Below are 23,962 nucleotides of genomic sequence, written 5' to 3' on the forward strand. Positions count from 1 at the left end.
TTTCACCCTTGATAGTATACTTGTTTCAATGCTGTTTTCTCTGAACATCCCACCCTCGCCTTCTCCTATAGAGTCTAAAAGTCTGTTCTGTACATCTGTGTCTCTTTTTCTGCTTTGCATATAGGGTTATCGTTACCATCTTTTTAAATTCCATATATATGCGTTAGTATACTGTATTGGTCTTTTTCTCTCTGGCTTACTTCACTCTGTATAATGGGCTCCAGTTTCATCCATCTCATTAGAACTGATTCAAATGAATGTCTGTTTAGATCTTTGGCCCAATCAAAAAATGGGCCAAAGATCTAAACAGACATTTCTCCAAAGAAGACATACAGCTGGCTAACAAACACATGAAAAGATGCTCAACATCACTCATTATCAGAGAAATGCAAATCAAAACCTCAATGAGGTACCATTACACATCAGTCAGAATGGCTGCTATCCAAAAGTCTACAAGCTGGAGAGGGTGTGGAGAAAAGGGAACCCTCTTACACTGTTGGTGGGAATGCAAACTAGTACAGCCACTATGGAAAACAGTGTGGGGATTCCTTAAAAAACTGGAAATAGAACTGTCATATGACCCAGCAATCCCACTCCTGGGCATACACACCGAGGAAACCAGATCTGAAAGAGACATGTGCATCCCAATGTTCATCGCAGCACTGTTTATCATAGCCAGGACATGGAAGCAACCTAGATGCCCATCAGCAGACGAATGGATAAGAAAGCTGTTGTACATATACACTATAGAATATTACTCAGCCATTAAAAAAAAAGAAGAATTCATTTGAATCAGTTCTTCAATGGTTTTAATTGAACTTAGGATAAAATTCAAAATCCACCATATGGCTGGCCTTAGCAAAGAGGTAGACTCTGTATTTACTGCCTTCCGCCTATCTCACCCTCCCTCCTCAGTTCATGAAGCTGTAGCCACACTGGTCTCTTCTCACCTCAGAGCTTGTATGACAAGCTTCCAAAGCACTCTTCCCCTCCTTCTTCACAAGTGTTGAACCTCTGCTCATCAACCTGACCTCAGCTTAAAAGACCTCAGAAAGATCTCCTCTCACTTTTCTCAAAGTATTCCAGTTGAAATTTTTCTTCTAGAAATCCCTTTTTTTCCTTCCAAGCATTTAATGTGATTAATTATAAGATATTCTAACAGAAACACATAAGTATGCATTTCCCCCAAGGATAGTGATCTTCCTTGAGCCAGCACCCAGTGCCTGGATCAGAGAAAGATGTCAATCAATGCTGACTGAAGAAGGAAGAGCAGAAAAGGGAGTCAAGGATGTAAGCATCAAACTGATATTAATGGAAGCATCTGAACTGAACCAAAGTAGCATTAGGTACAAGTCTTTCGGACACCTGGGTGAGTACAGAGGCAGGCAAGGTCTTTGTTTCCTTAGAAACATAGATAGGAAGTAAAATCTTGCCATTTGAGAATAGACACACCTACTGGTGAACAAGTATCCTAAGGTTGGAAGGGTGGAGGTGGGGTAGAAAGTGGTATGAAAAGCTTTGTGTTTCAGGCATTCCAACAGAATGTCAGTGAATCTGCAGAAACAAGGAGAAACACAAGAAAATTGCTAATGAACAAGGAGAAGAAGTGTAACAGGGAAAAACAAATCTGACTCCATATTGGATTCGTTTCTTTAACCTTTACACTCTGTTGTTTTCACTACAAGTTAATTGCAAAAAGGATGTCGCTTACAGCAACAGTCCCCAACCATTTTGGCATCAGGGACCAGTTTTGTGGAAGACAATTTTTCCATGGATAGGGTAGGGGTGGTGGTTTCGGGATGATTCAAGTGCTCATATGAGAATCTAATACCGCCACCGATCTGGCAAGAGGCAAAGCTCAGGCAGAAATGCGAGTAAGTGATTCAGAGCGGCTGTAAATACAGATGAAGCTATGCTTGCTTGCTGGCCTCTCACCTCCGGCTGTGTGACCCAGTTTCTCACAGCGGGTTAGGGATACCAGGCTTACAGTGTCTATAACAGCTCATCTCCAGGGGCCCTGCCGCCCATGCCTGAACATTAAGCTAAAATATCTTTGTTTATGCTCACGGGAAACATCCCGACCAGGCCCATCTGTGAACGGCTGCAGGAAAGAAGAGATTAATATATCCCCTGCCAAATACGGGGCTTCCCTGGTGGTCAGATGGTAAAGAGTCTGTGTGCAGTGCAGGAGATACAGGTTCTATCTCTGGGTCGGGAAGATCGCCTGGAGAAGGGAAAGGCAACCCATTCCAGTTTTCTTGTCTGGAAAATCCCACGGACAGAGGAGCTTGTCGGGCTACAGTCCATGGAGTCGCAAAGAGTCAGACATGACTGAGCGACTAACACACCCACATGTCTCCCAAATGTGGTCAGGAAATACTTGCTATAACTTAACACCTTTTTTACTTAACCTCCACATCTCTCCCTATTCGTTCTAAAAAAGAAACTGGCATCCCAACCTGGGCAAGATGGTTCTTTGGGACACAAGCGCAGCATCTTCTCAGCCTGCAAGCTTTCTGAATACAGTCACTATTCCTCATTCCAACACTTCAACTCCCAATTTACTGGAGTGTCATATAGGGAGAAGATGAGCTGGGGCTCTGTAACACTGGCAGGACAAAAACCCATCTCCTGTGCTCCTTTCAGAAACACACATGCGCACACACACACACACACACACACACACACATATGCATACACACATTCAGGGAAATAGTGACATGCCACATCACATATGTGTATGACAGGCAGACCTGTTCTTGACCAAGAAAATTTTGCCCTGATAAACATTTAAAATGTATCTTTTACTAACCATGGTCAATTAACCTGATTAGAAAATTAATGGATTTCATTTGGAGAAGACTCTCTTGAGAGTCCCTTGGACTGCAAGGAGATCCAACCAGTCCGTCCTAAAGGAGATCAGTCCTGGGTGTTCACTGGAAGGACTGATGTTGAAGGTGAAACTCCAATACTTTGGCCACCTGATGCAAAGAGCTGACTCATTTGAAAAGACTCTGATGCTGGGAAAGATTGAGGGCAGGAGGAGAAGGGGACAACAGAAGATGAGATGGTTGGATGGCATCACCAACTCGATGGACATGGGTTTGGGTAAGCTCCAGGAGTTGGTGATGGACAGGGAGGCCTGGTGTGCTGCAGTTCATGGGGTGGCAAAGAGTCGGACACGACTGAGCGACTGAACTGAAGTGAACTGATTCCAAATGCCAGAAAATTAGATGGGCGTGTTCCCAAGTACAACAAGAAGCTGGTTAAGTTTATGAAGAACTATAAAATTACCCAGGAACACAAACATACACACACAGAGAAAGAGACCAAGGTCAATGTTAATAGGTTGTGAATTCACTGCCATCGTTTTTCCCCGTTTACCTGTAATTTTACTGGCTCTGGCAGTTTCATTTGGAGCAGGCCCTCCTTGGGCCTCTTCCCGCCTTTGCTTTCTTCCTCTGCGGCTCCTTCCAGCTTGGAGTCTTCCACGCAGGGCTCCTTCTCCACCACCTCGCTTTCCTCCTCGGGGCTGGCGGCTTCCTTGAACACACTAGGCTCAATCAACTGCAAGACGTGTTTCAAGTCCTCGTTGTGGAAGACACCCATGATGAGCAGGGTATAGAACAGCTTGATGAGAGGCACAAAGAGGAACTCGGTGGTGCCCCCAACGGGGTCTCGCGCATGAAGGCTGCCCTCTTTCACGGCTTCTGTCAGCATCTGTATGGTCTTGGCCTTCAGGATGTCCAGCGGGAACTCCGGGCTATACTGGTAGCCCTCGGTATTAATGCTGACAAAACTCGGGGAGGAAAACTGCATCCGCGGCCTGAGGGAGGTGCTGAGGCCAATGCCCGGGAGCCCGTGCTTCTTGTTCTCATCCGGGAAGAGCGTGATGCTCTTCGTCTCCTCGGTCATGGGGACGATGAACTCGTTGTTCATCATGAGCCTGGCGGTGGCGTAGGAGCCGAGGTGGATGTCAATGAGAAGGTCGTAGTAGCCGGCGCGCAGCAGGCCGGGCATGTACTTGTTCTCGATGGCGTAGAGCAGCTGCGGCTCGTCCACGTGGCTGCACAAGGCGTGGGCCACGCGGTGGTTCCCGAGCGCGCAGACAGCCGAGTAGAGCCGGAGAGTGTGGTAGTGGAATTTCAGCAGCTCCTCCTGCTCCGTCAGTTCCAGTATGTCCACAGATCTGGAGACGGGAGAAGTTAAGCGTGGACATTGAAAACGGTTCTCCATCAGAGGAGAAGCCTGCCTCTCTCCTAGGTTTCACAAGTTATAGAAACAGACACTTAAATAAGCATGTATAAGTGTTTATTTAAACATCTACTTGTATTTTCTGCATCCCCTCCCTTTTTATGACTTTTGTGTTTTTTTGGTTGTTGTTTTATTTTTGTTTATTTATTTTTAGGCTGCATCATCTGGGATGCAGGATCTTGGCTCCCCCACCAGGGATGAAACTTGTGGCCCCTTCACTTCACTGAACCACCAAAGAAGTCCCTACAGTAATTTTTTTAAATTAGTCTTTTATGACGTGTTTGATGACAGCACAGTTTTTTTTTAAATCAATTCTAGATATTTAAAAAATTTTCTTCCAGATAGAATTTTATGTTGAAAATAGTGCTTGGAGTTTTCTTCATGCCCTGTCACCCCAAGATTCTGGGCATCACTTTTATTAGTAGATAATCTGGGTCTCAAGTTGAGCCTGGGGACTCCCCTCCTCTCAGAATTTAAGCACTCTTTGGAAAATCCGGAATCCTTTTCCAATTTGGCTAACCAGCTTCAAGAAGACAGAAAACTAACTCTGCCTTAGGCTGACTTGTCTCTGACTTTATGATCAGCTATTACCCTAATAATAGTCACCAGTCAGTCAATTTCACCAGTCAGTAGGTGAAACGGAGGGATAATTCTTTTGACATAATTACCTACTTATGTGTCCCTCAAAGACCCAAACATATGCCAATGCCACCCTATTTCTACCAGGTATGTGCTGCTCATGAAACAAACATTATTAGAGACATTTTCACTTAAGAAAGTTTCTATTGGGAATCTTGAGTTTACATCAGATCATTTTGTTCCTGCCATATACATCATCACCTTTCAGCACAATTAAACTTTTAACATATGGCCAGAATAAGCCTAAAGTCAAGTCATTCCTTTTAGAAGACAGTCTATTTTTAAAGCACATAATTTCTTTAAAGGAACTAAGTTTTCAAAACTACTTAAATTACATAGATTGTTCAGGGACAACACTATAGCATTAAAGGTAGAAATTTGGTACATTCATAATCAAGGAACTACTCGTTCATCTCCAAAGGTGCCCTTGGTGAGACTGTAATATAATCTCATCAGGACAGAGGCTGTTATACACTTTGCTTATTAGTATTCACCCAGCACCCAGTGTAGCACACAATAGATAATGAGCAATTATCTGTGATTCTTTATCATCAGGCTTTGTCACTATCTTTAGATGCCCTGTCATCCTGTCCATACTTATCCACCGTACATGTCCTTTTCAGGTCATAGGCATTCTGTCAAAAGCCACTGTGACGTGATGGTGCTGACTTATTCCAGACCCCATGTTCTGACTCATAGAGTAATTACCCACCCGTGTATCACCTTGGCTTCCAGGAAACCACACATCTGCTAAGCCCAGCTACAAGCACCTCACTCTTGGAAAGGTATGATTGAGTATGTCTTCCCTCAAAGTGAAGTAGAGGATTCCCATATCTTAGCTGAGCTCTTCAGTCTCCCAAGAAGACTGTTACCTCACCCCTCAGCCTAGCTGATGATTTAAATATATAAATCCATTCATTGTAGCAACACAGAGTATCTACACTCTAGGTTCTTACTGAAATCACTTAGAAATGATTTCTCTGGTTCCCCCTCTACCGTCTTACAGTTCTCTGATATTCTCTTAGTGTGCTGCCTTAACTCAGATGGTGGCTGTACCTGTCTGAATTTTTACTTGCTGTTTTCTCATCAGCAAACCAAAAATGAGGGAATAAATCACAGACTATTAAATCATACCTTTAGCTGCAATACAATTGTTTTCTTTCAGTAAACAAGGAGTTGAGATACAGACTGAAACTTGGAATGTGCAAAATAATATCTGCCTTGCCACATGATATTAGCATTTTATAAAGCCCATTTTGTTTCCCCAGCAGCAGCCCTGAGCCCCTGGCCAGGGTCTAATTTGATAGGTCCCCATTAGACAGTAAGGGATGTTAGGGCCTGACCTGTTCTCCTCTGGGATATGAAGTGACATGAACTGCAGAGGCTCCACGCACTGCACCAGCCAGCCCTGGCGTTCACTTATTCGAGAGACATCTACCTTCAAGAACTGGTTGGGCATTCTGCTCCACAGGACATGTGAGAGAAATTGCACATGGAGACGTGGGGGACACTGAGGCACAGGATTTTTGTGCTCACTCTTGAATAATCCCGCTGAGAGAGGCATCACATTCTAGGAAATGGGAAAGCAGAAAAGAATGAATGGATAACACACTCCTTGGGGTCAAAAAAGTGATCACTAGAGTTCTGTGCAGGAAAGAGATAATGAAAGATACACTCTGTGTTGAGCAGAGTCAATACAAAAACTAACAAATTGGGTTGAGTTGTTCCAGAAAGGACCAGCAGAGAAAATTTGAGGATCTTTTCTCCTCCATGCTAAGTGACACGCTGAGGATGCATGAGCAAGCAAGTACATCCATGCATCGGCTCTACATCTTTACAAAGCCAGGTCCTCGGCACACCTGGCAAGGCTTTAGCTGCTTTCATCCAAAGGTCCTGAAAGACTGGTCACATTCACTTGGCTTTCTTCCTCTCTCCTTGTCTGTCCTTCGTCACCCACCTCATTCATCCTTAAGCTACTTACTACCCCACTCATCATCGGGTTTGCCAGGTTTGAGTAACCAGCAATATACCAGAGACAGCTCAACAGATAAACATGACTACTAAATAAGAAAAGAGAATTAACCAGGTATGAACCAACACAACTTCTTTCTCCACCTTCCTCCACCTCCAATACATACCTTCAGCCATCTCAACTCCTACAGTTTGGTCTCAGGGAAAGAAAAGTCTCTACTTTGCCAAAGCTTATTCATTCATTTTTGACCATGATACCACCCTGCCTGCCTCTTCTGGACCAATGAAACAATGAACTCACCTTTCTGCATTACCTTTGGTCTCTCCCTCTCCTCTAGAACCTTCTCTACTGCATTATTTACACTTCCTCATCCTCAAGCTACTTTCCTGTTCTCTTCTGCTAATGGGGAAGATAAACAAGGCACTTGTATCAGACACTGAGAATGTATCAGTGGACAAAACAAACTTCCTACCCTCATACAGCTTCTATTGTTTTACTAGAGCTATAAAACAAACAAAATAAGCAATTAAATAGTTTATTAGAAAAGAAGTCATGGAGAGGAAAAAAGAATGATGAGGGAATCAGAATGCAGGACAGCAATAATAAACAGCATTATCAGAATAGGTGTAACTGAGAAGACATTTAAAGAAAAATCCAAAGAAGAACCATGTGGATATGCAGAGAAAGAAAGTTCTGTGCAAAGAAATCTGTGAATGCAAAGGACCCAAGGAGGGAATTTGCCTGGCAAATCTGAGGAAGAGTCGAAGGACAGTGTGGCTGCAGTGAAGTGAAAGAGGAGAGATTAGGAGAAAATGAAGTCAGAGGGAACAGGATGTCAGATGGTTTCGAACTTGTGAACCTTTATGAGACCTCTTAATTTTATTCAGGGAAACAGGGTTTTGAGCAGTGAAATGACATGATCTGATTTTCATTTTAAAATAATGACAGTCACTCAGGTGGTTCTATCATAAACAGATGGGTGATGATGAATTGAATGATGAATGAAATGAATGAATTGATGATGGGTGAATTGAAGAAATCCAGATGGGAAATAATGGTGATGGAAAATAGTGTGGTGACCGGCAGGACTGATGGTGGTCAGTAGGTGGAGGATTTGCTGGGGGATAGAACTAGGATGCAGAATGCAAAGGAAGGAAGCCAAGGATGACTCTGAGGTTTGGGGTCTGAGTTATTAACTGACAGGACAGGAGAACTTAGGCAGGCAGGTCAGGAGGAGGGGGTAGTGATGGTCAACAGTCCAGTTTTGGACATATCCATCCAGTATGTTAAATCTATAGTGAAAAATGGAAAATGTCAAATAAACCAACATTAGAGTCTGGGTTCTGAGAAACTACCACTTTTCTGTCAAATTTTAACTTTCTTTCAATTGTCCAAACCTGCTACCTGTCCTTCATGTTCAAACTTGAATACTATGAACTGAATAATCTGAACCAAATAACATGGCTTCTTCCATCATTTAATGGAAATTTTTTGAAAGGTCACTAAAGCCCTCCTACTTAACCAAAGTCACAGATTCCTTTAGTCCATATTATACTGGCCTTTCTGTGGCAGCTGGAATCTCATTTTACAAAAGCAGAAACTGAATTCACATGGTTTAAGGAACATGCCCAAGGTAACCAGGCCGGCATGGCAGTGCCCATTAACGTCACTGTGAGGTGTGCCCAGCGTCGCAGAGTGTACAACTGCAAGTTTCAGCTAAATTCCTTTCCCCAAACTTCAGCAGGCTCTCCTGCTTGTTGTTGTATTAGTATCCATTGTCTGGCCCAACCAAAATTATTTAAATTAATCCTTTGGGGATGGACATATACCCAATACTATATGTAAAACAGATAACTAACAATGATGCACTACATAGCAAGGGAACTGTACCCAATATTTTGTGATAACCTATAAAGAAAGAGAATCTCAAAAAGAATATGTTTATGTATAACTGAATCACTGTGCTATGCTATACACTTGAAACTAACACAACATTGTAAATCAACTATTCTGTAATTAAAAAAAAGAAACATCTCTCCCTCCACACAAAAAAAATAAAAATAAAAAATTCTTCATTTCTCCTTGAGCGCTGAATCCAATCAACAAACTCTTTTAAACCAATTTATTGACAAACTCAATTAATTTCTCCCCTAAAACATCTTCTCATGTATCATTTTCTCTCTATGATGACTTTCATGAATCTTATCATTCTTCTCCCACACGGATAGAATCAAATTGTGATATCTAATTATTACTGCCTGCTCTCATTTTTATGAGAGCAGATGTTTTCCATATTACTACCAACATATTTTTCCAAAACAGATTTGATTATACTCAGTCCCTTCTTTCAAATTTCCAGTGAATCGCCACTGTCTATGGAATAGGTGTCAACTTCTTAGTGTGGGAGTTAATGATATTTCAACTGGAACTTGGTCTACCTTCCATCCATATTAATCTCTGGCCACATCCCAGAAGCATCCTTTGATACAATAACACTGAATTCCTTAACCTGCAGCATTTTTCATGCCTTCAAATTTTTATTCTTTTACCTTCTGTATAGAATGCCTTCTCCAAGCAAATGTACCTTAAGATCTGCTGTTCAGGCTGTGAAAAATCAACCTAAATGTCACCTGCTCTTTCAGCTGCTCCTGATCCACACCATCCTACTTAGCTATTTTCTCGTTTATGTTTCCAGAGTACTCAGTACCTGCCACTCTTCTAGCACTTACCAGTATGTAGCACATTTCCAGCCTTTCAATCCCATTCACTAACTCACCTGTGAGTTCAATGATTACTGACTTGTATATAATTTGGCATATTTGTTCTGTGTAAGTCTAGTTTTATTGAATAGTTTATTTATGATGACCAAAGAAAACCCCTTCCAGTTAATGATGTTACCCTAGTGACCTGAACAAGAATTACAGAATTTTCAAACATGGCATCATTTTTCTTAGAGAGTGATTTATATGATTAATATCAGTACTAATAAAGAAGTGAATTCATTTAAGAAGTAAATGCTATTTCTTAATGGAAAATAACCCAAATACAATAACAGGAATGGATCGTTCTTACCTTTATTCTTCCCAACTCAAACTGAAAAACATTGGGACTTGTAGCTTGTGCAAAAACTGCAGGGAATAACTTTGTGCTTGGCTCCACCTTAAATAAGCAAGCAAATTCCATAATATTAGTAAGGGCAGAGACACAAAGAAAACTTACTTTCTTCATAACATTTACAGGACACTTTCACAGAAAAGAGACTTTTCCTTCCTCTCATATGGATACTCCCTTGCAATAACTGGAGTATTTCATTTCAGGACTGTGTGAACATTTTTGGAGAAATACACTGCTTACTCTGAAGGACTTGTGGCACAGTTATTATTCAAAGAGAAGTAAAAATACAGAATCAAGTCATTTGTGTCTTCATGTCTTATTTCTAATTTGCGTTTTGTTTTTTTTTTTAACTCTTTTTGGCCATATCACAGGGCATGTGGGAACCTACTTTCCCAACCAGAGATCAAACCTGTGCCCCTGTATTGGCAGCATGGAGTCTCAACCACTGGTCCACCATGAAAGTGAAGTGAAGTTGCTCAGTCGTGTCCGACTCTTTGCAACCCTATGGACTGTAGCCTACCAGGCTTCTCTGTCCATGGGATTTTCCAGGCAAGTGTACTAGAGTGGCTTGCCATTTCCTTCTCCAGGGGATCTTCCCGTCCCAGGGATTGAACCCAGGTCTCCCGCATTGTAGGCAGACACTTTACCCTCTGAGCCAGCAGGGAGGACCGCCATGAAGACCCCATAATTTCTAATTTACTTTTTGGTATTGCAAAATGTGTTTTCCTCTCTAACGAGGATAAAGGTTTCTTCTCTGGAGGCACAAGGTCATCCCTGACCACACACCTGATAATAGGTGCTCAGTTCCTTGCCGTTGGCCGTGAAGGTGAGCAGCCCACTGGCGGCATCCACCACGCAGCCAATCTCCAGGCCGTTGTTGTTGCGTCCTTGCCCCGGGCTCAGGCTCTCACCCGCACACACCATATAGCAATTGCTGCGTTTGATGCTGAATTGTAAAAAGACATATTTATCTTTGTACAAGCAAAGACAGTGTGGTAAGCATGGATGTCTGGCAGACTAAACCTAAGTTATGCTGTGCAAGCAACAAGCTCATGCTGAAATGGGACAGGTGCACAATGGGCCCGATTCTGTGATTCTGAGCAAAATTCCACTGACTTCAGTGGACATTCTGAGTCCGGTCTTCCAGTCTCTCAATTTCACACCTAATGAAGACAGGTCAACTGGTAGGAACCAAGGTTAAGAACTGACCTGCACCTTCCCTCCAAAAACTCAAACCAAACTGGACCTTTTTCTGAGGTTCAAAAAAGTTTAAGTATGTAATAATCATCCAAATTGGTAATTTTCATTCTCATAGTTTTTTATTTCCAGACACTATAGAGCCTTAGGCCAATTCTACATGAGCCATCAATGACTCAACAGATGTAAACTTTGGCCAAGATTAAGCCCCTTTCTGGATAATTCCTGGGATCTGTTATGAGAGATAGATTTCAGCTGGGATGTGCACCAGATCCGTGATGTTAACAATAAACCCCACCTGAGTTTCAAGCTCACCAAAACCTTTATCAGAGATGGTGGCAAACTTAGATGCTTTGAGTTTGCCGCTACACAGTGCATGTGTGAATGAGGCTAGAAAAAAGGCCAATTGCAGACAAGCAGTAAGAAGAGAATAAACAGGCTGAGATAAGTCAGTTTCTGAATAGTCAAAAGTTGGCCGTGTTTCTATGCCCTTTCTACATAAGTTTCAACAACCTTCCTTAGCCTGTATTTCCTACACCAAAATCATCAATCAGATAACAGGGGTCCCCAACTGCTGGGATCTAATGCCTAGTGATCTGAGGTGGATCTGATGCAATAATAATAGAAAATGCACAAGTAAACATAATGTGTTTGAATCATTCCCAAACCATCCCCTACCCCTGGCCCGTGGTAAAATTATCTTCCATGAAATTGGTCCTTAGTGACAAAAATGTCTGGGGACCGCTGATGTTATCACATCCCTATTCTGAGTTATCTCCTTTCATTGTCTGCATCTATGAAAATCAATATATCCATCAAAATACCTCTGGAAACAGGTAGTTTGGGCCTCCCTACTGATGTACACAGTACTCTTTATTGGAGGATTTTTTGCTAAGTCCACTGTCTCGAGTGCTAAGTTCGCTGCAGTTCAAGTGTTACAACCTGAAGGCAGGAGAGGGAGCTTCCAGTCACCAAAAATAATGACACAGGTAGAAAAGAAGAGTAATATTCTAGGGGAAGAGAGGCTCTTTCTATGAGAGCCATCACTGCAGATCAGAGAGGATGCAGACACAACGGGCCAGGTCTCCTTTTGGCTTATTCTGCAAGGAAGAAAGCCTTCTTCACTTTTTTGAAGGTTTGGTTTGAGTTTCGTTTGTTTTACAAATGAGAAAGGATGGCACAGAAAGTGTAACTGACTTACCCAAAGCCACACAGCAAGTCAATGGCAAAGCTGAGGAAAGAATCCACTGCTCCTCAGTTGGAGTTTAGATGCGTCTAAACCACTAGCCCACACTCTCTTCACGTTTTTCTCCCCACCACCTAACCAGTTCCCAAGATACAGACCAGACTACAGGCTAAATGCCTCACATTCACCTGTCTCTTAATTCCTGGAACGAAGGCTAAGTAATGGCAACCCAAGCCGTTAGTCACGTGCAATGTCACCTGAAGGAACATATGATTAGCACCCCCGAGACGCAATGCTCTTACTTCCTATGATTTTGCACTTGTAATATATTCAGATTCCTTACTGGCTTGTTTGAATAACAAAAAGGATACTGGCATTAATGGTTTGGTTATATTGTTCCTATAAATAGAATATTATTTTAGGTATAAAAATCCAAGAGAAAACGATGCCTAGGTTTATCCACATTTTTATTAGATATCATTTATGTAACAAAAAATGGAGGAAAAACCGACCTTTCGTGCACCTTTCCTTTTTCATCTCCCAGAGTCACGGTCACTGTGCGAACTCTGTCCAAGTCGAAGCCTGTATCATACTGATGGAAATCGGATGTGATCCAGCCCACCCAGACGTTGGCAGGTTCTTGTCCAGGAAAGATTCTCACTGAGTAATAGTACTGTCAAGACAGCAACACCAAGTATTGGCAAAGCAAAAAGAAACAAAACTTTGACTTTCAATGTCTTTAAGTTGCCTAAGAAGATATGTCTTTATTTAAAGCAACATCAATGCAACTAGAGATTATCGTACTAAGTGAAATAAGTCAGAAAGAAAAAGGAAAATACTTTATGATATCACTTATATGTGGAATCTAAAATATGACACAAATGAACCTATCCATGAAACAAAAACAGAAACTCAGATATAGAGAACAGACTGGTGCTTACTATGGGGGGAGGGGGTTGGAAGAGAGATGGGCTGTGAGGTTGAGGTTAACAGACAGAAGCTTTTATACATAGAATGCATAAAAAACAAGGTCCTACTGTATAGCACAGGAAATTATATTCAATATCTTATAATAACCTAGGATGGAAAAGAATCTGAAAAATAATATATATATGTGTAACTGAATCACTTTGCTGTACATCTGAAATTAATAGAACATTGTAAATTAACTATACTTCAACAAAAAAAAAATAACAGTATATTCAATTAAGCTATAAAAACAGCAACAAAACTCAAAGCTTAAAAGCAGAAAAAAAAAAACACTTGGCCTAATTAAAATGATATAGGCACAAAGGACTGATGTGGCAAAATAAGAAAAGTCCTGAAACAGAGATCTCAAATTATTTCAGAAGTAATGGGAAAAAGAGAAAAGACTATCATGAACAAAGATGATCTGAACCTTTTTATTAAATATACTTTCAATTATGAATGTATGGTGATGTATATGTGTGTGTGTGTGTGTATATATATATGCATGTGTGTGTGTGTGTATACATATATATTATGTTTATGTAATAAAATCATCAGTCCATTAGGCAAGTAAGCTTTGAATTCTTCAAGCTTATTCAAGAACACTAATCTATTCTAGAGTTTTCATACCTGTTTTAAACCTGTTTCATATTGTTTTATACCCTAAATATGCTTTGCTTTAGTGATATGTTGCTATCACTAACATAAGATCCTTAAAATCACTCCTTAAAATCACTCTGAAATAGTTCAGATCTAATATTTGAAAGTCAAGATGAAACACGGGGAACTTTACAAGGGACACAGCTCCTGTATTTTTTTTCTGTTTGGAGTTTTATAAGGAGTGTTTTAAAATTTTTAAATGGCAGACAGCACAACTTGACGTTAACAAAGTATGATAAATGGTCTTGTAGATACATCACTGAGATGAAGGAAACTACACAAGGTGATTGGAAAACTTAGGTGGCAAATTAAAATGTTACCAAGGAAGAGGATCGCAAAATCAGGACTGAGGATGCCATTAGGTGCTATTTTTCTTTTTTTTTTTCATTTATTTTTATTAGTTGGAGGCTAATTACTTTACAATCATGTAGTGGGTTATGGGTGCTGTTTTTCTTAAAGTAGCTTGCATAATATAGGGCATCCAGTCCCATCATTTCAGGCAAATAGAAAGGGAAAAGGTAGAAATGGTGGCAGATTGTATTTTCTTGGGCTCCAGAATCACTGCGGACGGGCACTGAAGCCATGAAATTAAAAGATGCTTGCTCCTTGGAAAGAAAGCTTTGACCAACTTAGACAGCATATTAAAAAGCAGAGACATCACTTTGCCAACAGAGTTCCGTATTGTCAAAGTTATGGTTTTTCCAGTAGTCATGTACAGACGTGAGAGCTGGACCATAAGTTCAATTATGATTTAACTTTGGCGGAGCATCAGAGAACTGATGCCTTCAAATTGTGGTGTTGGAGAAGACTCTGAGAGTCCAATGGGCTGCAAGGAGATCAAACCAGTCAGTCATAAAGGTAATCAACTCTGAACATTCATTGGAAGGACTGGTGGTGAAGCTGAAGCTCCGATACTTTGGCCACCTGATGTGAAGAGCCACCTCAGTGGAAAAGACCATGGGGCTGGGAGAAATTGAAAGTAAGAGGACAAGAGGGTGGATGAGACGGTGAGAAAGTATCCCCAACACAATGGCCACGAGTCTGAGCAAACTCAGGGAGGTAGTGAAGGACAGGGAAGCCTGCTGCGCTGCAGTCCGTGGGGTCACAGGACTTGGTGACAGAACAACAGCAGCAACAGTCACCTCAGAAAACACATGCCTGCCAACTTTCTGGTCCCTGAAACGTAAGTGAGTAATTATTTTAAAAATACACTTGCACAGTAGCGGGCCGCCCTGGTGGCTCAAATGGTGAAGAATCAGCCTACAATGCAGGGGACCAGAGTTTGATCTGAATCAAAGCTAACTATTTGAAATGCAAACCATGATCATTGGCAAACAGAAATAAATGACGAAAGCAGCAACCTCATACCGTGGACGTTTGCATCAAGTAATCGTAGTCATCCCTCTCATCTGCAAGGACATCTTCAGTGAGTCTTGCAGAATGGCTGGTGCTATAATCTGGCTTTGTTCTTCGAAGCAAAAACCTGAAATATATTAGAGGATTAGGAATAAGCAACTTTAAAATGTTCTGCCTATCTCAAACATGAACGACGTATAATTAACTTGACTGTTTGACTGGTTGTCAAACAGTATGATTAACCCCCAAGAGGGCATCTGACAATATCTGGAGATATTTTTGGTTGTAACAACTGGTGGAGTGTGCCACTCGCTTCTAGTGGCGGAGGCCAGGGATACTGCTAACCACCCATCAATGCACAAGGCAGACTCTTACAATAAATAATTATATGACCCAGAGCACTGGCAACAGTGCTAAGGTAGAGAAATTTGCATTTATTGTAAGAAAGGATGCAAAAACAATTTGCCTTCTTCTCCATTAAAAACTACTATTTAAAATAAAATACTAAAAATGCTATTTAGAATATAAAGATAGAGTACTTCAACCAATGCTGTAAATGGAAACATCTTAAAAACTAACTCTTGGGAGAAAGTACTTATAATCATATATCTGAAGATAGCTTAATATCTAGAATATATAAAGAACTCCTACAAATCAGTAACAAAAAAGCAAATCACCCAACCAAAGAAAAAAAAATGGCCAAGAAGTTGAATAGACATTTCTCTAAACATGATATACAAATAACCAATAAGAATATAAAAAGATGTTCAACATCACTAATCATCAGGGACATGGAAATGAAATCCACAGTGAGACATCACTTCACACCGTTTAGGATGGCTACTAGCAAAGAAACCAGAAAGTAACAATGGTTGACAAGGATATGGAGAAACTGAGACCCTTGTGCAGTGGTGACGGAATTGTAAAATGGTACAACTACCATGGTGTACAATAATTTTTTTCCTTAAGAATTTAAATACAGAACCACTAGGCATCCCACTTTTGACTATATATCCAAAGGAACTGAAAGTAAGGTTGTGAAAAGCTATTTGCACATCCATGTTCATAGCAGCATGAATCACAATAGCCAAGAGGTGGAATCACTCTGAATGGCCATCAGTGGATGAATGGATAAACAAAATGTGGTGCATATACACACACTGGAATATTGTTCAGCCTTAAAAAGGAAGTGAATTCTGACATATGCCCAACACACATGACCCTTGAGGACAATATGCTACATGAGTCAGTCACAGAAAGACAAAAACTGTGTGATGTCATTTACATGAGGTATCTGAAGCAGTCAAACTCATAGAAATAAAAAGTGGAGATGAGCAGGGGCTAGCATAGGTTGGAAGGGAACGCTGTTACATGGGTGTAGAGTTTCAGTTTTGCAAACTAAAAATGTTCCAGAGATCTGTTTCACAACAATGCGAATACACTTAGCACTACTGAACTGTACACTTTAAAAAGGGTTATGATGGCAAATTTTAGTTTTGTCACAATAAAAAAAAATCATAGGAAAAGTAACTCTTGAGATAGATTGTTAGTGCTAACAAATCAGAGGGCAAGCAGGCTGCTTTATTCCTCTGTGGAATCCTTGGCACATAAAGAAGGAAGAAGAGGTAGAACAAATTGACTTTGGACAAGCCTTACCCTCTACTTCTCTCTCCTGTGACCCCACATAATAATTATATATTTAAAATCATTTACAAAATTAAAATTACAAAAAATTTTAAAATCATTTTGCATATATCAATGACCTCTGTTTCAGACGAGAGGGTTTTTCCTGAGCATAATCTTTGTGGTTATTAAACTCCGGTTTTGTAGCTTCTTTGTCTTTGTCTCCTCGATCTGGCACCAGATGGCCGTGAGCTGTCTTCATGAGAACCTCGAAGTCCGAATCCACATCATAATCCTCCAGGTCATTCTTGGGCCCAAAGAGGCCGGTGCCAGGGATCCCTCCAGCTGCAGTCTTGGAGAAGACCTCTGCACACTCGATGGGCATGCTCAGACGATAAAACATGATATCGGTGCTGCTGTTCTGAGAGCCAAAGGACTTCTGAGTGACCTTTAAACATGGGGAACTGTCTATGGTGCCATCTATTCTGGTCACCTAGCAAATGAAGAAACAATCATTCAGATGCTCAGTACTGTTGACTTCCTGATTCCAAAACCCCTTTAAAAGTGCATCACACCTTTAAAACCCCAGACATGGCCCACTCGTGGCATGATTTTATAAACGAGATCATTAAACTTAGGGATGGTTGTATAAGCATATGCTCACAGTTCTGCTTCTAACTCAGAAGACAATCTGGGAAATTCACGTTACAACTGTATATACTCAGATTGAGCCTTCCATTGCCAATATATACATATACATTAAAAAAAAGAACTACATACACTTGACCCTTGAACAACGAAGGTTTGAACTGCTTGGATCCACTAAGATGCGGATATTTTCAAGGGGAAACACTACCATGGGCACTACATAACCCATGGTTGGTTGAATCCGCAGAAGCAGAGGACCAACTATAAATTATATGCAAATTAACCACCAAGTTGTTCCAGGGTCAACCACAGTTAATCAGTCTAATCAGCCTCTCACACAGTACCTAAAATCAGAGGGAATTCTATCCTTAGATTCCCCTATAATGGAACATATTAGAAGCTTCATTTTAAGTAAATGAGAGTAATTGTCTAAGTAGGAACTTCCACTCCTGGTTTTGGCCAGTGGTCCAAGTTTTAAAGAAAAAGCAAACCTCAATATGTTCATGGTTTGATGGAACTTGGAGAAATTGAGGAAGCCTCTTGCTCAGCCACATGGTAATATCCCTATTTGTGTTAACGGCAAATGGCTCATAGCCCTCTTGTAAGCCACAGATGGTGAAATATTTCAAGGTGCTGACATCCTTTCCAAAGTTCATCCTGCCCACTTGAGCCACTCCAAGGCTACACACAGGTATGAATCCTAGGAAGAAAAAATACATATCAAAAATTTTAGGATCATTCACATAAAATCCTTTTAATATGGAATTACCAAAAGTATCACTCCAGAACTCTTACCTTTGTGAGAGCTGTCACCCCAAGGCAAAAACAACAGTGGAGTAAAGAAACCACGGACACTATTTTTTTTTCTTTTGATTGGAGGCTAATTACTTTACAATATCATGGTGGGTTTTGTCATACATTCACACAAATCACCCATAGGTGTACATGTGTTCCCCATCCTGAACCCCCTCCCACCTCCCTCCCCATCCCATCCCTCAGGGTCATCCCAGTGCACCAGCCCTGAGCACCCTGTCTCATGCATCCAACCTGGACTGGTGATCTATTTCACATATGGTAATATACATGTTTCAATGCTATCCTCTCAGATCATCCCACCCTCGCCTTCTCCCACAGAATTCAAAAGTCTGTTCTTTACATCTGGGTCTCCTTTGCTGTCTTGCATATAGGGTCTTAAATGTGAGGATCAGAAGACCAGTATTTGCCCTTGGCATTGTAATTTAGTAAATGTGGGCTCTAGGTAAGTGCCTTCTTCCACCTTAAACAACTTCTGTAAAATGAAATAATGGCTAAGCACCCCCAAGTCCTCCAGGAATCATAGTGAGCACAGTCCCCACCCCACAGTCTCCTAGTTCCAAGGTGCAGGTGACTCTTTTGCACAGGGAAAATGAGAAAGAAGTGCCAAATTGTGCTGCTACAGAGCCTGAAATGTGTAAACACAAAACACAACTAAGTTATGGATTTCTTTACATGTAATGCAAAGGGAAAAAAAAAAGGTTGGAGACAACATTTTTAAAGGTTTTCATTCACTGATAGCTGCTTTTGATCTTTGAAGAGAATTTTGTCTGCTTTTTTCCTAGAGTTTCCTAGATCTAAGCATCGAAAATACACATATAAATAAAAATTTTGAAGTAGTTGCTAAAATCCTACTGAAACTCCTTCATCTGTCCCATTTCCTTCAATATCACTGTCAGTATAGCTAAAGAAGGGTAATGCACAATTAATATCAATAAGATATGAAATCAAAAAGTAAGTTAAAAGTTAACAAGAAAATAAATCAAAAGCAACAGCAATGAGAAATGAAGAAACAAACATTTTAATGTGTGGCAGGGTTAATCTTTCCACTATTAAATAAAGAAGGGAAACCACATTAACTATGTTAATTTTAAAAATTCTTTGGAATTAGCTGCCTGGTAAGGGGATGAGATGATGTATTTCACAAGATGCAGCATTTATGTACTTTTAAAAACCTCAGATATGCAGATGACACCACCCTTATGGCAGAAAGTGAAGAAGAACTAAAGAGCCTCTTCATGAAAGTGAAAGAGGAGAGTGAAAAAGTTGGCTTAAAGCTCAACATTCAGAAAACTAAGATCATGGCATCTGGTCCCATCACTTCATGGCAAATAGATGGGGAAACAGTGGAAACAGTGCCTGACTTTATTTTTTGGGGCTCCAAAATCACTGCAGATGATGACTGCAGCCATGAAATTAAAAGACATTTACTCCTTCAGAGAAAAGTTATGACCAACCGAGACAGCATATTAAAAAGCAGAGACATTACTTTGCCAACAAAGGTCCGTCTAGTCAAGACTATGGTTTTCCCAGTGGTCATGTATGGATGTGAGAGTTGGACTATAAAGCAAAGCTGAGTGCCGAAGAATTGATGCTTTTGAACTGTGGTGTTGGAGAAGACTCGTGAGAGTCCCTTGGACTGCAAGGATCCAACTAGTCCATCCTAAAGGAGATCATTCCTGGGTGTTCATTGGAAGGACTGATGTTGAAGCTGAAACTCCAATGCTTTGGCCACCTGTTGGGAGGAACTGACTCATTTGAAAAGACCCTGACGCTGGGAAAGACTGAAGGCGGGAGGAGAAGGGGACGACAGAGGATGAGATGGTTGTATAGCATCACCAATTCACTGGACATGAGTTTGAGTAAACTCTGGGAGTTGGTGATGGACAGGGAGGGCTGGCGTGCTGCAGTTCATGGGGTCGCAAAGAGTCAGACATGACTGAGCAACTGAGCTGAACTGAATTTCTTTCTGTTATACTTTATATGAAATTTCAAATAGCCAGCACAATAAACAAGGTCAGTATTGGGATGCAGACTACAAAGGAGAGCGTCTAACTTGTAGATCAAAGAAGCAGAGGATCCGAAGAATAAAATACGAAATTTCTACCATTATGATTTCCACTCCTTTCCTTGTTGAAATTAGTGGCAGTGAAAGCATTATATTGGGCTTCCCAGGTTGCTTAGTAGTAAAGAATCTTCCTGCCAGTGCAGGAGATGCAAGTTTGATTCCTGGGTCAGGAAGATCCTCTGGAGGAGGAAATGGCACCCCACTCCAGTATTCTTGCCTGGAGAATCCCATGGACAGAGGAGCCTGGCGGGCTACAGTCCAAGGGGTCACAAAGAGCTGGACATGACTGAGCAAGCAAAAAAGCAATGTTTAACTCTCCAAACAGCACAAGACAATAGAAATAACATCTGATTAATTCATAAGGATTTCACCCAGTGTGTATCACCAGTATATACTTAAATAAACGGTTGTATCACAGTGCTACCAACCAGGAAGCATGACCCCATCCAGCTGGGTTCAAGGAAGTGTGAATGATGAGTTTCTAGTTAAAACTAAAAAAGCCACAGCTGTGTCTGTAGCTGTGCCAGTTCTTGATGATGTAGTCAAGGAAATAAGTGTCCCCAGATGAATAAAAAAAAAAAAGAATTGAATAAATACAATAGATCTGAAAGAGTTTAAACTACATGGGCACAAACTGGCAAGCCTAACATCCATTTGACATAAACTAGGGGATATCAAGATAGAAATAGCTCCTCTGATGCTAAACATTTGTTTCTTTCTAATCACTTTATGTGTAGATGGAGTTACTACGCTAAAAGTGAAGTTAATGAATACATAAAAATATCTGTATAGATAGTGGGTGTTCATTCTATTACTATCTGAAGTTTTCTGTATGTCTGATATGTATGTAAACATTTGTATGTCTGATGTTTTCATCTAAAAAATCAAGTACGTATTGCTGTGTCCAAAGATTTATGTCCTAGACTGTTTACTGTGACTATATTTAGAATCCTAGAATATTGGTTTGGGCAATAAGTATGTTTTTTCTTTTCCTTAAGAGAATATACTACTTAACTTTTGAAAATCTGTTTTACAAAGGTTCATTAATATTTAGGATATAGCCACAGTAAATATTATTTCAATAAAGAAAGATGTAACACATGGCTTACTTTTAAAGATGAAAAAACACCAGAAGGTTTTTTTAATCAAAAAAGTTTCAGAATTTTGGAAGTTTTAATACTTTTTTCTCTTTTTATATTTCTAAATTTTACAACTTTTAAATGAATACATATTTTATTATGAAAAGAAGTGATGGTGTGTGTAAAAAGATTCATTTAAGAAAATGGGATACAGAAATGTGGAAGAATGATGGGGATATAAGATGGTTCAAAAACATGTTCTTCAATTTACTGAAGTTCAAATTCTCAATGCTAGTGGGTGTGCACTGAGCTCAGTATGAGAAATCCTGCTAACAAAATTATACTAGTGCAAGAGTGATGAAGAGTGATTTAGTAATATGCATTACTAACTCTACCCAATATTCTATAATAACCTATATGGAAAAAGAATCTGAAAAGAATGAATATATGTATAACTGAATCATTTTGCAGTATACCTGAAACTATCACAATGTGCAAATCAACTATACTCCAGTAAGTTTTTTAAAAAAGACATTTTCAACTATTTATTTCTTTATCCAAGTTTTTTGAGCAGCTACTGTGTGCCAGAAACCAGAAATGTTAAGTGACTAACACAGACCCAGCTAAAAGGTTCTCACAGTCTAATATGACGGGGAGATAAGTGAAGAAGTGAAGCCAAAATAGCCTACTGACCCATTGAAAAAGCAGGAGTGACAGGGGACCAGGCAGAGCAGAGAGATGAAGTCAGAAGATTTTGCAAAAGACCTACCATCTAGTAGGGGGCAGACAGGCAGTACTAGGAAATGACTAAAAACAGAGTTTGGAATCCAATAGACCTGGATTCAAATTTCAGCTCCACTGCTTCTTGGCAAGTTACTTAAACTCTCCAAGCTTTCATCTTTGCTTCTGTACCATCTATGCAATACGGTTATGGTTTTAAAAATAAGATTTCATAGTACTTGACATGTATGCTCACTAAACTAATTTTAAATGGGGGGAGAAAAAGGTAAAAGAAACTAAATAGCCATAAGAGAATGGCTAATTATGATACACACACAAGATTAAATAGGTACAGTCACTAAAAATCATGTTTAGGACTCACAAAAATAAAATTGTAGAGGCAGATAAAACTACCCTGGCAACACTTAAAAACGGGTTATTCCAGGTGAAGCATATACAGGTGCTCACGGCACTATTTTTGCACTTCTTGAAAAGGCTGACATTTCTTAAAATACAAAATTAGTAAAAATATCAAAAGTTATGCTTAAAATGTTTTTATGCCTTAGGACAATATTTATCAAATTAAGGTTGCAAAAGAAAATTATTTTTACACCTCAAACTTTTAAATGGGAAAAAACACATTAAAAATCAAATTTCTCTCTGGGTACCGGAAACATAATTTTTAACCATTTTTATTATAATCCTTTATACAAATGTTTAAAATGTATTAATCTTATGAAAGATAAATGAATATAATTTTTCATCAGCTTATAGCAGTAGGTTTTTTTTTCTTTTTTGATTTAGCATTTTGGTCTCCTTTAGGGAAATATATTTGTGAAAGTACATCCATAAGTAGAAATTATGCTATTTCTTTCTCTTTTTAATTTAAATGTAGTAGAACCTAATAAAAATTAAATTGTATTCTGACCTCTTCAGAGGCCAGATCCCCTGGAGAAGGAAATACAACCCAGCCCAGTATCCCTGCCTGGGAAATCCCACGGAGGAAGGAGACTGGCGGCCACAGTCCATGGGGTCACAAAGAGTCAGACGTGACTTAGCCACCGCACAGCACAGCATGATAATAAAACAATGGTTATTTCTACAAACTATGTTTCTAAAATGAGCATCTTACAGCAGGAGCAACTAGATGACAATAGTATCGGAGCAAACAGAGTGGAGAAAAAGCACTTTTCAGCTGCCAGGCCTCGGTCACTTCCATTTGGTCAGTGTCCTGCAAAGACATGCTTACTGCACAGGGCTCCCTAATAGCAGCTAAATTCCGAGCGTTTATCTAACGCTTCAGCTCAGTGACCATTAACAATCATTAACAATGATTCTGTGACAAGAATCATTATTATCTTTGCCCAGCGACTGAACTCCAATCTCAGTTTAAATCACAGCTAAGTGGTCAGAAAAGAACCCCTGGTGTGCCAGATCTCAGAGTCCACACTTTCAGCCAGGCCTGTAAATTCCCAAAGAATAGAGATTTTAGGTTTCACGGATCATACAGTCTGTCAAAATTATTCAAACCTGAGTTGCAGTGCAACCACAAATAGTCTGTGAACAAAAGGGCATGGGTGTGTTTCAACAAAAGTTTACTCACAAAAACTGGTGGCAGGGTGGATGTGGCCCTCAGGCCTTAGTCTACCAACGCCTGCTTTAAG

At 40.2% G+C, this 23,962-nt stretch overlaps 1 protein-coding gene across 5 annotated transcripts in view; it reads right to left on the reverse strand.

Moving 5' to 3' along the window:
• Positions 1-23,962, reverse strand: part of RYR2 (ryanodine receptor 2) — an 803,099-nt gene that overhangs the window by 261,818 nt on the left and 517,319 nt on the right. For all 5 annotated transcript variants that reach the window (XM_070471032.1, XM_070471028.1, XM_070471029.1 and 2 more), the window contains 8 exons: positions 18,110-18,318; positions 17,111-17,463; positions 15,360-15,474; positions 12,875-13,035; positions 10,766-10,925; positions 9,938-10,024; positions 6,237-6,463; positions 3,385-4,189 (listed from right to left, as the gene is read on the reverse strand). In XM_070471032.1, the coding sequence (XP_070327133.1) occupies positions 3,385-4,189; positions 6,237-6,463; positions 9,938-10,024; positions 10,766-10,925; positions 12,875-13,035; positions 15,360-15,474; positions 17,111-17,463; positions 18,110-18,318 (2,117 nt within the window). The remainder of the gene's footprint in view (positions 1-3,384; positions 4,190-6,236; positions 6,464-9,937; positions 10,025-10,765; positions 10,926-12,874; positions 13,036-15,359; positions 15,475-17,110; positions 17,464-18,109; positions 18,319-23,962) is intronic.

Source organism: Odocoileus virginianus, chromosome 7, assembly GCF_023699985.2.
Source record: "Odocoileus virginianus isolate 20LAN1187 ecotype Illinois chromosome 7, Ovbor_1.2, whole genome shotgun sequence".
Classification (NCBI taxonomy): Eukaryota; Metazoa; Chordata; class Mammalia; order Artiodactyla; family Cervidae; genus Odocoileus; species Odocoileus virginianus.